Source organism: Bos mutus, chromosome 9 (genome assembly GCF_027580195.1).
Source record: "Bos mutus isolate GX-2022 chromosome 9, NWIPB_WYAK_1.1, whole genome shotgun sequence".
NCBI classification, from domain to species: domain Eukaryota; kingdom Metazoa; phylum Chordata; class Mammalia; order Artiodactyla; family Bovidae; genus Bos; species Bos mutus.
The window spans coordinates 83601328-83615992 of NC_091625.1; the positions used below are offsets into that span (position 1 = coordinate 83601328).

Consider the following 14665-nt stretch of genomic DNA (forward strand, 5'->3'; position numbering starts at 1 on the left):
TTTTTAATTCTCTTGCTGAAAGCTGGTTTTCAACTTCAAATATGCCTAAAAATCACCCAGGAATTACTCATCTGCAGAGATCCCCATTCACTAATTCTGAGACGGGACCCATCAGATTCTAGTCCCTGTTCCATCCCTTGGGAAACTCTGGCTCACAGCCTGGTGCCTTGAACATACATAATTGCTGCCTGATAAATGTTTGTTCTATTGAGAGAATTAGAAAGAAGGAACTCACCCAAGTTCATCTAGGTCAATACAGATGGTTACTAGGAGAAGAATCACCTCAAGAATCTAGGGTTTTTGTCTCTGGGTCTAAAGCCCTTTCTTTCGTTCTGCATTTATCTCATGGTTGCATGCATTGGACTGACTTGAAGAAGCTTTTCCAACCTTGTTCTGGACACAAGCCTCCTCCCCCACAGGTTCACATCTTCAAGAACTGATCTTCTTAGTCAGTGTGTGCTTCCTGTCTTATTTATCTTGAGAAAGTAGTCTCCTTAGATCACTCTTTTGCTTGAAAACTAGGTTTGACTTCAGAGTCAGTCCTCTCTGCTTTTTGACTGAGACCGCAGCTGGCAAGAAAGAGAATCAAAGACAAAACTAGCCCCTTTCTAAGATTAATCTTAAATGTCAGAAGTCCTGGCTTTGAGGCACAAGTTTTCCTCTTGTCTACATTTTCAGAGCTTCCCAACTTTTCCTACTGTCTCAGCTTCCCTTTAATTGAAGCTTCTCTCATACATGAAAAGAACTTCTATCCAATATTAAAATAGAAAAAAAAACTTTTTAAAGATCTAATATAATAAAGGAACTCAAAGTCATTTGTTTTATCCCCTAGAGATCTTCCATTGTGGATATATTGTCTGTCCACTGCCAAGCGATGACCATCCTAGATTAGCAACAATTAAAAAAAATGCTCCTTAATTATAAATGCAACTTATAATTTTAATGCAAATATCTTTCTAGAGAAGTAAATCTACTATCACCCATCATACATGTAAAAATCACTAACATTCAAAAAAGTTGAGCCAAGCAACAGCCCATTCTGTCTTTATCTGGTAACAGCAGGCAAGTGGCTAAATTTGGATTATATATCCAAATTATGTCACAAGTCTTATGTTTAAGATCTTTCAGAATATGCATCTCTCATCCTCATTTATATTTAGTTTTAATGGCACCTATTGTTTCTGCATCCCTTCCACTCTTTCACGTTAATGGAAAATGAGGTCTAATTTGTCACTTACTGGGTGCCATGTCAGGCTCAGAGCAAGAGTGCAGTTCATGGCAATGTGTTTTTGACTGTTGCCATGATAGCAGTAGTTGTGAAAAGAGAAGACTCACAGGCAGAGAAAAACAAAAATCAGTAAAATACCAAGAGGAGTATATACATTGTCTTTATGTAAGTGTTTTATTTTCATGGGTGGATTTTTTGGACTGAACTTTAGTTAAAATGAGAAAATAGTGCTTTTTACTGAAGGTGAAGTTTATTAAAAATATGCTTAAAATCATTTTATGAGATACTTTGCATATATGCTCCAAAGACTAAAATTAATGAATAAAAGTATGTTAACAAGTGAGTTTTTATTCTCATTAGGATATGTTGCTTTTTGGCTATGAAGAAAAAAAAAAGTTTATTTCTTAGAGAAAGTGTCTTCTGAAGATGTTAATAAGCTTCTCATGTTTTCTTCCTGGGAAAATGTACATTTTAATTCAGCATATAAATTTCACACTTTACTTCTTATGGTACATAAACAGAGATTTCTTCTGCCATGATATACAATTTGATAATAGTTTAACAATTTATGGACCGATTATAAGAAACCCGATGCTCTATTCCTTATAAAAAGTCAAATAGTGTAAAATAATTCCTCATAAAGTCAGACTACCCTAAATCTTACAATAAAAATATGAAGTACTGTTATAAAAAATTAACTTTTAACTATTTTTCCGTACTTAACAGTTGCAGCCACCTCTCAGGTTATCTACTTATTTATTTACTTTTGTATTATACACAACCACCTTCTTTGTGCCAGGTATTTTTTTGAGATATTGGGACATATGGGTGAGTAAGACAAGGTTTATATCCTAGAAGACAAACTTCATATAAAACTAGACATGTAAGCAGACAATTATAAGTCCTGGAACAAGACTATGTACAAAATTTCATATGAGTAGAGAGAAAAAAGCAATCTTATTTTCCCTGGCAAGAGAAAGAGGAAGGGACATTTGAGCTTAAAGATTGAATAATAAATAGAATTTCCCCTTTTAGGTAATTTGTATTAACGTAATAATATTAGAGAAAGCATTTCAATGAAGCCTTATGCAATTGTGAAGCAGTATTGTGAATGTTATTAAATGTCCCAACACACTTTAGGTGAAATAACTGTGGCCTATCTTTGTTTCTTGTTTCATATTAATTGGAAAGAATTCAGATATTAAATTTTAACCTCCTTTAATGCATTTGGATGTTATAAGTGAGCCAATATTTAGTTCGAAAATTAGAAGTTAACCCTTGTCCTCAGATTACAGTTATTACCACTTCTCTTGGATTTTGCTCAGTAACTTGTAGTCTGCTGGAAGGAAACTGACTTGTCTGGGGTAACTCTGACCATGAACACTGCCAGGTCCTTAAGTTCTCAGTGTTTAATTATAGTATGCACAACTCACTGTTAAAGTCTTCTCCTTGTGGGTGTCAGGTAGGCTCAGGGCACTCACTCTAAACCACTGATTGAATTTAACCATCACCCCTTCTAGTCTTGGAATTACTAAACAATGGAGGTTGGGAAACCCTTCTCTTTAAAAAAAAACAGGATAAAGAAAGTACATTACATCACATAACCTATATGGACAATGCATATTTTGTCTAATTCCCACAAAGTATCGAAGCTAGCCCTTCTCAAATTTAGGATGTCTTAAAAAATAGAAAAAAAAAAAAAAAGAAAGGAAAGGAAAGAAGAAAAAACAACTTTTAAGAAGCTTATACAAAATGTAACTTGTCAATCCCAATCCCTATGTGATTCTGTTTTGGGTGGTCCTGTATTGGCATTGAAAATCTTGCTTTTCACATAGGAAAAAAGAATCTAGGATCTTTAAAAGGGATAAAGCAATCTTAATGGTGCTGAGCACCTAAGAATTGATGCTTTTGAACTGTAGTGTTGGAGAAGACTCTTGAGAGTCCCTTGGACTGCAAGGAGATCCAACCAGTCCACCCTAAAGGAGATCAGTTCTGGGTGTTCATTGGAAGGACTAATGTTGAAGCTGAAACTCCAATACTTTGGCCACCTGATGCAAAGAGCTGACTCATTTGAAAAGACCCTGGTGCTGGGAAAGATTGAGGGCAGGAGGAGAAAGGGACGACAGAGGATGAGAAAGTTGGATAGCATCACCAACTCAACGGACATGGGTTTGGGTGGACTCCGGGAGTTGGTGATGGACAGGGAGGTCTGGCGTGCTGTGGTTCATGGGGTCGTAAAGAGTCAGACATGACTGAGTGACTAAACTGAACTGACTGAATGGTGCGGTAGGTATACTGCTTTGGGGTATTATGACAAACTGCTACTGTTGCAACACAAGAATACTTAGACTTCTACCAGAAGGACGGTTTTCTTCATTTGTGTATAGTACACTGGGTAAGGTTGGCTTCACTTACAGCTAGACTTGGAAGACTGATTACCTATGGAGATGGCTGAGTGTCAGTCTTTAGTTTCTGGTTACATTAATGTGTATGTGTTAGTTTCTCAGTTGTATCCAACTCTTTGCAACCCCATGGACTGTAGCTTGCCAGGCTTCTCTGTTCATGGAATTCTCCAGGCAAGAATACAGGAGTGGGTTGCCATCTCCTTCTCCAGGCCAGGGGAGTTTTAAACTTTAAACTGGTTACATTAAAGGGGCTAGGATTTATGATATGTGGTTTAAAGTTTGAAACTCCACTAGCGACAACCAAAGTTACTTCATTTACTGATGCATATTTTATTAGACAGGTCGACTTGGCTGTACAACTTGAGGGCTATGAAAGAGCTATGAGTTTCTATCTTGTGCTGTCTCAAAATCAATGTTCATTGTGCAGATTTTGGTAGCTCAATCCACTGATAAATCATGCCCTTGTTGAAATGAGCCCATCTTAAATTTGAGAAGTACTAGTTTTGATATCTTGAGAGAATTACACAAAATAGCCATCACGTCCACATATGTGAGGTAATGTACTTATTTGTCCTGTTTTGAGGTTTAAGGAGGAGAGTTACCCAACCTCCAGGGGTACCTGGATACCTCAGTCCCTGGCTGCTAACCTGCACTGTCCTTTTCTCACCGTACTTTTCCTTTTGCCTTTGAAGACATTACATGAGCATGTTCTGTGAGTCTTCTGAATCTTTCCAAGTATTTGAACTTGTGAAATATTTACATATGCAAAGATTATCCTAATACTGTAGTTAACAATAGTACTTGGATTATTGAGTTAGAGTATGATCGTCTCTAATAAAACCTAGATTTAGACAAGTACTTATTACCAGTAAGGAGAACATTAAGGACAAAAATTGTATAGATTTTAATCAGTCAAGAAGAAAAGTATGAATAAGCAAGAGAAAAAAAGAGTATGCTACATGTAGGAATATGAAGATAATCCTGCACAGAAGACCATGTGTAATGATCATGTTGCTTCAAGGTTGTTACATTAGCTCATTAGCTTCCATGAGCCTTTGGCTTCTGGAGGTGCTCTGAAAATCCTCAGGTTAAAATCACTTAAGAATGCAACTTCCAGCAGTATTAGGGTTCCCTTTTATTTGTCCAAAAGTTTGAGAATGAGGACAGTTTCATATAACTTAAATTCATGAATAAGTGTTCCAATGAAACATTTTCATATCCCTAGATTGGTAAATTGGAACATGCTTGCTAAGACTACAAGTCTGATCATATTTTAGTCATTATAAGTGTTGTGGTTTGTCAACATGGGAATGCTTCAGAAAATATTCACACTGTTTAAACGAATACATATTTATAAACCACAGAAGAAGATAACTGCAGGCAATGCATTTGGAGTTACTCACAGGATTCTTTTACAATTGTGTCAGTCAGTGTCCCCACCTTTACAATTTTCCCAGATTAATTTAATTACAAATGAAGCATGAACTGGCTGCATCTGCTATCCTGGAAATGTTTTCCCATTAGTGTTTAATTTTGTGGCCAATTTGTTTCTACTGAAATGAATTCTTTAATTTTTTTTTCCATCAGAATTTTATCTAGTGTCTATTGGATACTTCATGTGGTGCTGCCAGACAGCCATTCTGGCTTTGCCAGATAATATCCTTGTAGATCTGGCATTTCTTTTGAGAATTTCTTTGCTGGCTAGATTTTGTGTTCCTATAACTGAATTCTTGAACTTCTCTAGTACACAAAATATCCATCCTGTCCACATGTGTGAGGTAATGCACTTGTTTGTCCTGTTTGTTGTCATTAATATACTATTCATTATTGCTTTATATGAGACTTGTGCAAGGACTCTTAGAATAGTCTGTATAGTATAATCATCTCTAAAATATTTATATTATATTTTACAGTACTAGTATTAGCCTTTATAGTACCTTTTTTAATGCTACAGTTCTGAACTGCTATGGCAGCAATTATTTTATATAACATCAACACATCAAGATACTATTATTTATTCAAAAAAAACTGAAAACTTTTGAAAATGTGTTTTTATATTATTTAAAGACTTTTTAAAACATGTCTTTATAGTATTAAATAAATGGATTATTCTGAAATCACACCAGTTATTAGCTTAATATATGCCTCTTTTCTTTTAAAATTTGATAGGATACAGAGAAGCCAAAATTCAATTATTAAAAATATTTATCTTGTGGTAGAGTATTTCATTTTATAATACTGGCTGGACTACTTATGTATTAAACTTAGTGGTTTTCTTTTTAGTTTTAGACTTATGGTGAAACAATGTTAATATTTAGTACTGGGTATTCAAAATTCTATTCGACAAGGACACTCCTTGAATAACATAAACACAATCTTGAGATTCTCCCCCTTTGGTTATAGAGCTTAATTATGCTCACTTACTACATCAGTGAATAGTAATATGGGAAGAATTAGCAACAGTTCATAACTAGCTAATTAGCAGAAACTGTTGGACAATTTCAGTTAATAATAGGGATTTATTACACATGGTACAAGGACTTAAAGACCTTGTACAAAACCTAAGATATTTTGACTAACTTAGTTTATGCCTGAAACTATCCTAATGCCTGAAACTAAACTAAGGGTTAGACTCTTTGCCTAACCATTGGCTATGAAATTAAGAGGTTGGCTTTAAAAGGTAAATTCATGATGTATTGCTGGGTAACAAATTCAGTTCAGTTCAGTTCAGTTGCTCAGTCATGTCTGACTCTTTGCGACCCCATGAATCACAGCACGCCAGGCCTCCCTGTCCATCACCAATTCCCTGAGTTCACCCAAACTCATGTGCATCAAGTCAATGATGCCATCCAGCCATCTCATCCTCTGTCATCCCCTTCTCCTCCTGCCCCCAATCCCTCCCAGCATCAGGGTCTTTTCCAATGAAATTACCTCCAAACTTAGTAGCTTACAATGATCAGTTCAGTTCAGTTCAGTCGCTCAGTCATGTCTGACTCTTTGCGACCCCATGAATCGCAGCACGCCAGGCCTCCCTGTCCATCACCAACTCCCAGAGTTCACTCAGACTCACGTCCAACGAGTCAGTGATGCCATCCAGCCATCTCATCCTCTGTCATCCCCTTCTCCTCCTGCCCCAATCCCTCCCAGTGTCAGAGTCTTTTCCAATGAGTCAACTCTTCGCATGAGGTGGCCAAAGTACTGGCGTTTCAGCTTTAGCATCATTCCTTCCAATGAACACCCAGGGCTGACCTCCTTCAGAATGGACTGGTTGGATCTCCTTGCAGTCCAAGGGACTCTCAAGAGTCTTCTCCAACACCACAGTTCAAAGCATCAATTCTTCAGCGCTCAGCCTTCTTCACAGTCCAACTCTCACATCCATACATGACCACAGGAAAAAACCATAGCCTTGACTGCTGGATCTTTGTTGGCGAAGTAATGTCTCTGCTTTTGAATACGCTATCTGGGTTGGACATAACTTTCCTTCCAAGGAGTAAGCATCTTTTAATTTCATGGCTTACAATGATACCCATTTATTATCTCACAGTTTCTGTGGGTCAGAAATATGGGCAAAGTTTAGCTGAGTTCTCTGCTTCATCTCTCATAAATCTAAAAACTGAAGTATCAGCTATGGATGGGGTCTAGTCTGGAGGCTTGATTGTGGAAGGGTGCACTTCCAAATTCCCTTAAGCTAGTTATTGGCAGAATACAATCATCAAAGACTTGAATTTAGGGCTTCAGTTTTGTTTGTTTGTTTTGCCAGGGATTGGGGATGAGGACTGCTCTCAGTTCCTTGCCATGTGGACATTAGCAAAATAGGAGTTGTTTCATCAGAGCCAGCAAGAGAGTCTGCTACAAGATGAAGATTGTTATCTTATATAGCTTAATCATGGGAGAGATATCCTATCAACTTTGCTATATTCTATGGAAGAGAAGCAAGTCATAAGCCTAGTTCACACTCAAGGAGAGGGCATTATACATAGACATGAATCCCAGGATGCAGGGATCAATCTGAAACATCTTAGAAGCTACCTACCACAATGAACAATAATTATTTGATATTGCCATACTGTTAATTTCATTTACTCAGTGGCTCAGAAGGTAAAGAATCTGCCTGCAGTGTAGGAAGTCTGGGTTTGATTCCTGGGTTGGGACAAATCCTTGGAGAAGGGAATGGCAACCCACTCTAGTATGCTTGCCTGGAGAATTCCGTAGACAGAGGAGCCTGGTTGTTACAGTCCATAGGGTCTGCAAGGAGTCAGACTTGACTGAGAGACTAACATTTCACTTTTTAACTTTCACTTTTCTTTCTTTCATACTGTTAATACATCTAGATCATGGTGTAGCATTTTCATATTTATAGAAAAATTAAAGATTTGTGGTGATCTAGCTACCTATGATAATCTGCATGCTTATGTGCTCTGTTTCAATTCATCTTCCTATTTTTGTGGAGTATTTTCTCCATAGGAATTCTAGGACACAAGGCATTACTTGGATAATGTATTTAATTATACATAGTACAGGTATTTGTTCAAGCTGATTTTAGGAAAGTCAGAGGAACCAGAGATCAAATTGCCAACATCTGCTGGATCATGGAAAAAGCAAAAGAGTTCCAGAAAACCATCTATTTCTGCTTTATTGACTATGCCAAAGCCTTTGACTGTGTGGATCACAATAAGCTGTGGAAAATTCTGAAAGACATGGGAATACCAGACCACCTAACCTTCCTCTTGAGAAACCTATATACAGGTCAGGAAGCAATAGTTAGAACTAGACATGGAACAACAGACTGGTCCCAAAAAGGAAAAGGAGTACATCAAGGCTGTATATTGTCACCCTGCTTATTTGACTTATATGCAGAGTACATCATGAGAAACGCTGGGCTGGAAGAAGCACAAGCTGGAATCAAGATTTCTGGGAGAAATATCAATAACCTCAGATATGCAGATGACACCACCCTTATGGCAGAAAGTGAAGAGGAACTCAAAAGCCTCTTGAGTGAAAGGGAAAAGGAGAGTGAAAGGGAAAGGGGAGAGTAAAAAAGTTGGCTTAAAGCTCAACATTTAGAAACCAAAGATTATGGCATCTGGTCCCATCACTTCATGGGAAATAGATGGGGAAACAGTGTCAGACTTTATTTTTGGGGGCTCCAAAATCACTGCACATGGTGATTGCAGCCATAAAATGAAAAGATGTTTACTCCTTGGAAGGAAAGTTATGACCAACCTAAATGGCATATTAAAAAGCAGAGATATTACTTTGCCAACCAAGGTCCTTCTAGTCAAGGCTATGGTTTTTCCAGTGGTCATGTATGGATGTGAGAGTTAGACTGTGAAGAAAGCTGAGTGCCTAAGAATTGATGCTTTTGAACTGTGGTATTAGAGAAGACTCTTGCAAGTCCCCTGGACTGTTAGGAGATCCAACCAGTCCATCCTAAAGGAGACCAGTGGTGGGTGTTCATTCGAAGGACTGATACTGAGGCTGAAACTCCAATACTTTGGCCACCTCATGTGAAGATTTGACTCATTGGAAAAGACCCTGATGCTGGGCGGGATTGGGGGCAGGAGGAGAAGAAGATAGCAAAGGATGAGATGGCTGGATGGCATCACCAACTCAATGCACATGAGTTTGGGTGAACTCCGGGAGTTGGTGATGGATAGGGAGGCCTGGCGTGCTGTGATTCATGGGGTCATAAAGAGTCAGACACGACTGAGCAACTGAACTGAATTGAACAGGTATTTTCATGATTAAATCAACTATAACTTGACCATGTGCTACAACTGTAGCACATCTTGTCTGACAGTAAACCCTACATGTTAGAATTGTGGGGTTTTGTGTCACCAAGAATAATGTATTCTTATGAAAATAGTCTTAAAGTCCCAGTTATATGTTGGTGCATAATATTTTCACTATTTTATTAAACCAAGGTATTTTATGTTCTATTAATAGTGAAATTATTGGTAGACATTAAAGGCATCTATATCAATAACAAAGAAATATTATTTCCTCTGCGAGTTCAGAGGACACACAGGGACTTCGTGGGTGCCAGTGTCTTTTCCAGAGTTAAGTCACTGGACAGATTTTAGGCAGTTGTCCTGAGCTTTACTAATATGAGGTGATGATTCTTTTTTTTTTAATTGGAGGTTAATTGCTTTACAATGTTGTGTTGGTTTCTTCATCATCCGTATGTATACATGTGTCTTCTCCCTCTGGAGCCTCCCTCCCACCCCTCTAGATATCACAGAGCACTGGGCTGGGCTCCCTTTGTTATATAAGCAGCTTCCCACTAACTATCTGTTTTACACGTGGTAATGTATATGTTTCAATGCTACTCCCTCAATTCGTCCCCTCCGCTCCTTCCCCTGCTGTGTCCACAAATCTGTTCTCTATGTCTGCATCTCTATTTCTGCCCTGCAAATATGTTCATCAGCACCATTTTTCTAGACTCCCTATATATATACATTGTTGTTGTTTAGTCACTAAGTCATGTCTAACTTTTTTGAGACCCCATGGCTTGTAGCCCACAAGACTCCTCTGTCTATGGAATTTCCCAGAGAAGAATACTGAAGTGGGTTGGCATTGCCCTCTCCAGAAAATCTTCTCTACCCAGGGACTGAACCCAGGTCTCCTGCTTGGCAAGTAGATTCTTTACCACTGAGCCACCAGGGAAGCATATATATGCATTAATATATGATATTTGTTTTTCTCTTTTTGACTTACTTCACTCTGTATAACAGGCTGTAGGTTGGGGTGATGATTTTTTAAATGACACCTTTATTTGTGATATCTGTATGCTTTTTTATCTGCATGCTACATGCTAAGTCACTTCAGTCATGCCTGATTCTTTGCAACCCTATGGACAGTAGCTTGCCAGGCTCCTCTGTTCATGGTATTCTGCAGGCAAAAATACTGGAGTGGGTTGCCACGCCTTCCTCCAGGGGATCTTCCCAACCCAGGGATTGAACTCACATCTCTTACATCTCCTGCACTGGCAAGCCAGTTCTTTATGACTAGTGCCACCTGGGAAGCCCTTTTCTTATCTACAGCTTCCCAAATCACAGAGAATAGAGGCCCTTTTAATTGTTTTAACTAAGGATCCATTATTATATTGATTTCTAGCTTATTTACTTTTAAAGTCTATCTGAAAATGTCTGATCAAATATTAGATATTGTGTAACTTGGTAATTTTTAATTTTAACATTTCATTTTATGTTTGATTCTCCTAATTCAGATCTGTGCCCATTTGCACAGAGGATATAGTCCTTGTTACATCAGTTTTGAATCTATCCCATAATTGTTTGAGGGTTTCCTAAAATCTATCTTTCATCTTTGTTTTGAATCTTTTAGTGAAAGAAAAACTTCTGAAATTTTCTTATGTAATATATTTTCTATTTAAAAATTTTACACCACTGAGTTATTTAAATCTTCCCTTTTCTAATCCACTCCTTTAAAAATATTTTGCCACATAAGGCTAACAATTAATTGAGTTAATTGGTACATATCTGCAATTCAGGACAATAAGTGTCTAATAAAAATTCTGAATTCTGCCCAAAATATTTTGCCTGTACCCCTGAAGTTTAGGAAAATCATTAATTATATCTCTCAATTTGGCTCTAGACCAGGGTTTTCATTCGACTTCAGTGGATCTGACTTATGTTCTAAAAATTTTAAATGCAGTATTCTTTGCTAATAAAAACTCTAAAGATAGAATATCTCATTTATAAAACCAGGTTGTGTTAAAAAGAGAGAAATGCAAAAAGAGTAGCTTTTGGAATGTCACAAAGGCCTTGACAAAGACTCCATTGGAATTTGAATTTTATTTAGTAGCCTGAGAATGCCAATTAGAAGAGCTGAATACAGTAAGTCCCCTACATACCAACCTTCAAGTTTTGAACCTTCAACGATGCGAACGCGTATTCACGCGTCCAATCGTGTAAGTTAGTCCTGGTATCTGGCATGCACTGTCAGAGTGCATCGTGTGCGAGTGGCTGTGCTTTGCATGCTGTACTGCACAGGGTTGTGTAGAGTACAGTAGTATACACAGGGTTGTATAGAGTACAGTAGTATAAACAGTGTTGTGTAGAGTACAGTAGTATACACAGGGTTGTGTAGAGTACAGTAGTATACACAGGGTTGTGTAGAGTACAGTAGTATAGTACCTCTATTTCAAGTCCAGGATGTCCAGAAGCAAGTGTAAGAGCAGTGGTATATAGCCGATTACGATTGTTGGGTACCTAGGCTAACTTTATTAGACTTATGAACAAATTGAACTTACAAATATACTCTCAGAACAGAACGTGTTCATATGTAGGGGGCTTACTGTATTGACTATTAAGTATTTTATCTCCTAATTCATCTACTGTTGTTGCTTAGTCACTAAGTCGTGTCTGACTCTTTTGTGGCCCCATGGACTGTAGCCCACCAGACTCCTCTGTCCATGGGATTTCCAAGGCAGGAATATTGAAGTGAATTGCCATTTCCTTCCCCAAGCTGTTCTTAAATATTTTAATTTACTGCTTGTGTGCCCCAAAATGGTCATTATTATTCTATCAAATCATCTTTCTAAACGTTATCAAGGAAACAGAAAGATTTAGAGTTAAAATGTGACTTATTTTGGAAGGAGGAGTTCTTCCAGGAAGAGCTAAGACTTTGATCAGACAAACGCCTGACACACAAAAGAGGGAGGCCACTCTGGTCAGCCAGGAGCATGTGCTTGCGAGTGGTCGGCAGTTGTGTGTTAAAATGAGGCTGTTCCTGATCGAGTGATTATCAGAAGCCAGGACTGACACTGACTGGTTAACATGCAAAAGCTGCGTTCACTGACGGCAGCGCTCGTTGAATGGCTGAACAGATTTAAAACGGGTTCTGGTGGTTCCTTGCTCTCATGGCTTTAGAACAATGCATCTTTTCCTAAATTTATGGAAATACATGTTTTTATTCTCACAATTTGGGAAATAACGGCCCAGACCAAACACAAAACCGTGTGAAAGGGTTTTTGCCAAGACTTGACAAATGTTTTTGTCTCTGTGAAATACAAAACAGACTTTATTCTGGAAGGAAAAGATAAGCCAGGCATTTAGAAACAGGGCTGTCTCTCCTTTCAAGAGGTGGGTGAGGAAGATTTCATCCTTCCTTAGTCTACTAGAGACTGGTAAGTCAAGGCCCTCAGATGCCACACACAGATCGTACATAACTGAAGGGGTGAGACACTAAGACCTAAAGTAAGTAACTTAAAGTGAGTAATATACTATGTGGCAAATAAGAGAAAACAGAGTCTTCTAAGGAATTCAAATGAAATTTATGTTTAAAACAGCTTTCTGGCTGGCAAGAAAGAAAGAAAGAAAATGGTTTTCTAATGAGCTGGACTTGTGTCTATGAGCTGGATTTGTCGCTGAACAATGGCTACATAAAAATAAAAAACGTGTCAGTTTATTTCTTATTAACTTATTCTGTTACACTGTGACCATCTAACTTTCAATGGAAACGCAGTTTAGTTTCCATTTTTCTCTTTCATTTTCTGAAAGTGTAGAACTGAGTTCCATCAGCAAAGCAGCATCCACTTATAACACTTTAAGAAAAGACTATTTTTATAGGCTAAAATATGTCACATTAGGCTTGAGATGAGATTAGATCTGGGAGCATGACTGTCCAGAGAAAACAATGGTATATCTTTATTTGTGTGATAGGAGACATTTTTAAAAAGGAAGTAAACACCATACATCATGGAAGCTGTGAATATAGCTATGCCCCTGCAACCAGTAAGCACTGTTGTTACTGATGAGCAAAATCTTGGATTCATTTTAAAGCTATCTTTCTCATCGCAGGATGTGAACCCATTCCTGTCCGCTACCTTGAGTGGAGCAACATAGAGTCCATCATAGCCATCGTCTTTTCCTGCTTGGGCATCCTTGTCACCATGTTTGTCACCCTGATCTTCGTGCTATACCGAGACACGCCTGTGGTCAAATCCTCCAGCCGGGAGCTCTGCTACATCATCCTAGCTGGCATCTTCCTTGGTTACGTGTGTCCTTTCACCCTGATTGCCAAGCCCACTACCACCTCCTGCTACCTGCAGCGTCTCCTGGTCGGCCTCTCTTCTGCCATGTGCTACTCCGCTTTAGTGACCAAAACCAACCGCATCGCACGCATCTTGGCTGGCAGCAAGAAGAAGATCTGTACCCGGAAGCCCAGGTTTATGAGCGCCTGGGCCCAGGTGATCATTGCCTCAATTCTGATCAGCGTGCAGCTAACCTTGGTGATCACCCTGATCATCATGGAGCCCCCCATGCCCATCCTGTCCTACCCGAGCATCAAAGAAGTCTACCTTATCTGCAATACCAGCAACCTGGGGGTGGTGGCCCCTTTGGGCTACAATGGGCTCCTCATCATGAGCTGTACCTACTATGCCTTCAAGACCCGCAATGTGCCCGCCAACTTCAACGAGGCCAAATACATTGCCTTCACCATGTACACCACCTGCATCATCTGGCTGGCTTTCGTGCCCATTTACTTTGGGAGCAACTACAAGATCATTACTACCTGCTTTGCAGTGAGCCTCAGTGTAACGGTGGCCCTGGGGTGCATGTTCACCCCCAAGATGTACATCATTATTGCCAAACCTGAGAGGAATGTCCGCAGTGCCTTCACCACCTCGGACGTGGTCCGCATGCATGTTGGCGATGGCAAGCTGCCCTGCCGCTCCAACACTTTACTCAGCATTTTCCGAAGAAAGAAACCAGGGGCAGGGAATGCCAAGTGAGTTGTCTGGCCTGGGTTTGCCTTTTCTATTTCTCTCTCTGTCTCTCCCTCTCTCTTTCTATTTTCTTCTATTTGACTAAAGCATGTTCTTCCATTCCCCCAATATTTTCCATGTCCTTTCTTAATCTTTTCTTTTTTTATCCAAATCTCACATTCTGTTGCAGTAGGAATGTGTTAGTACTAAAGGTCTTCAGTGTTTTTATTTCTTTGAAAGAGCAAGGAGTGTGAAGCAACAACCAGCTGAGCGCATATTCACTCTTACCTGGAATCTACAGCT

The 14665-nt window shown here is 38.9% G+C and overlaps 1 protein-coding gene across 2 annotated transcripts in view; it reads left to right on the forward strand.

The window, feature by feature from the left end:
- The window catches only part of GRM1 (glutamate metabotropic receptor 1), a 416270-nt gene that overhangs the window by 369834 nt on the left and 31771 nt on the right, over positions 1 to 14665 (forward strand). For both annotated transcript variants that reach the window (XM_070377149.1, XM_070377150.1), the window contains exon 7: positions 13455 to 14385. In XM_070377149.1, the coding sequence (XP_070233250.1) occupies positions 13455 to 14385 (931 nt within the window). The remainder of the gene's footprint in view (positions 1 to 13454; positions 14386 to 14665) is intronic.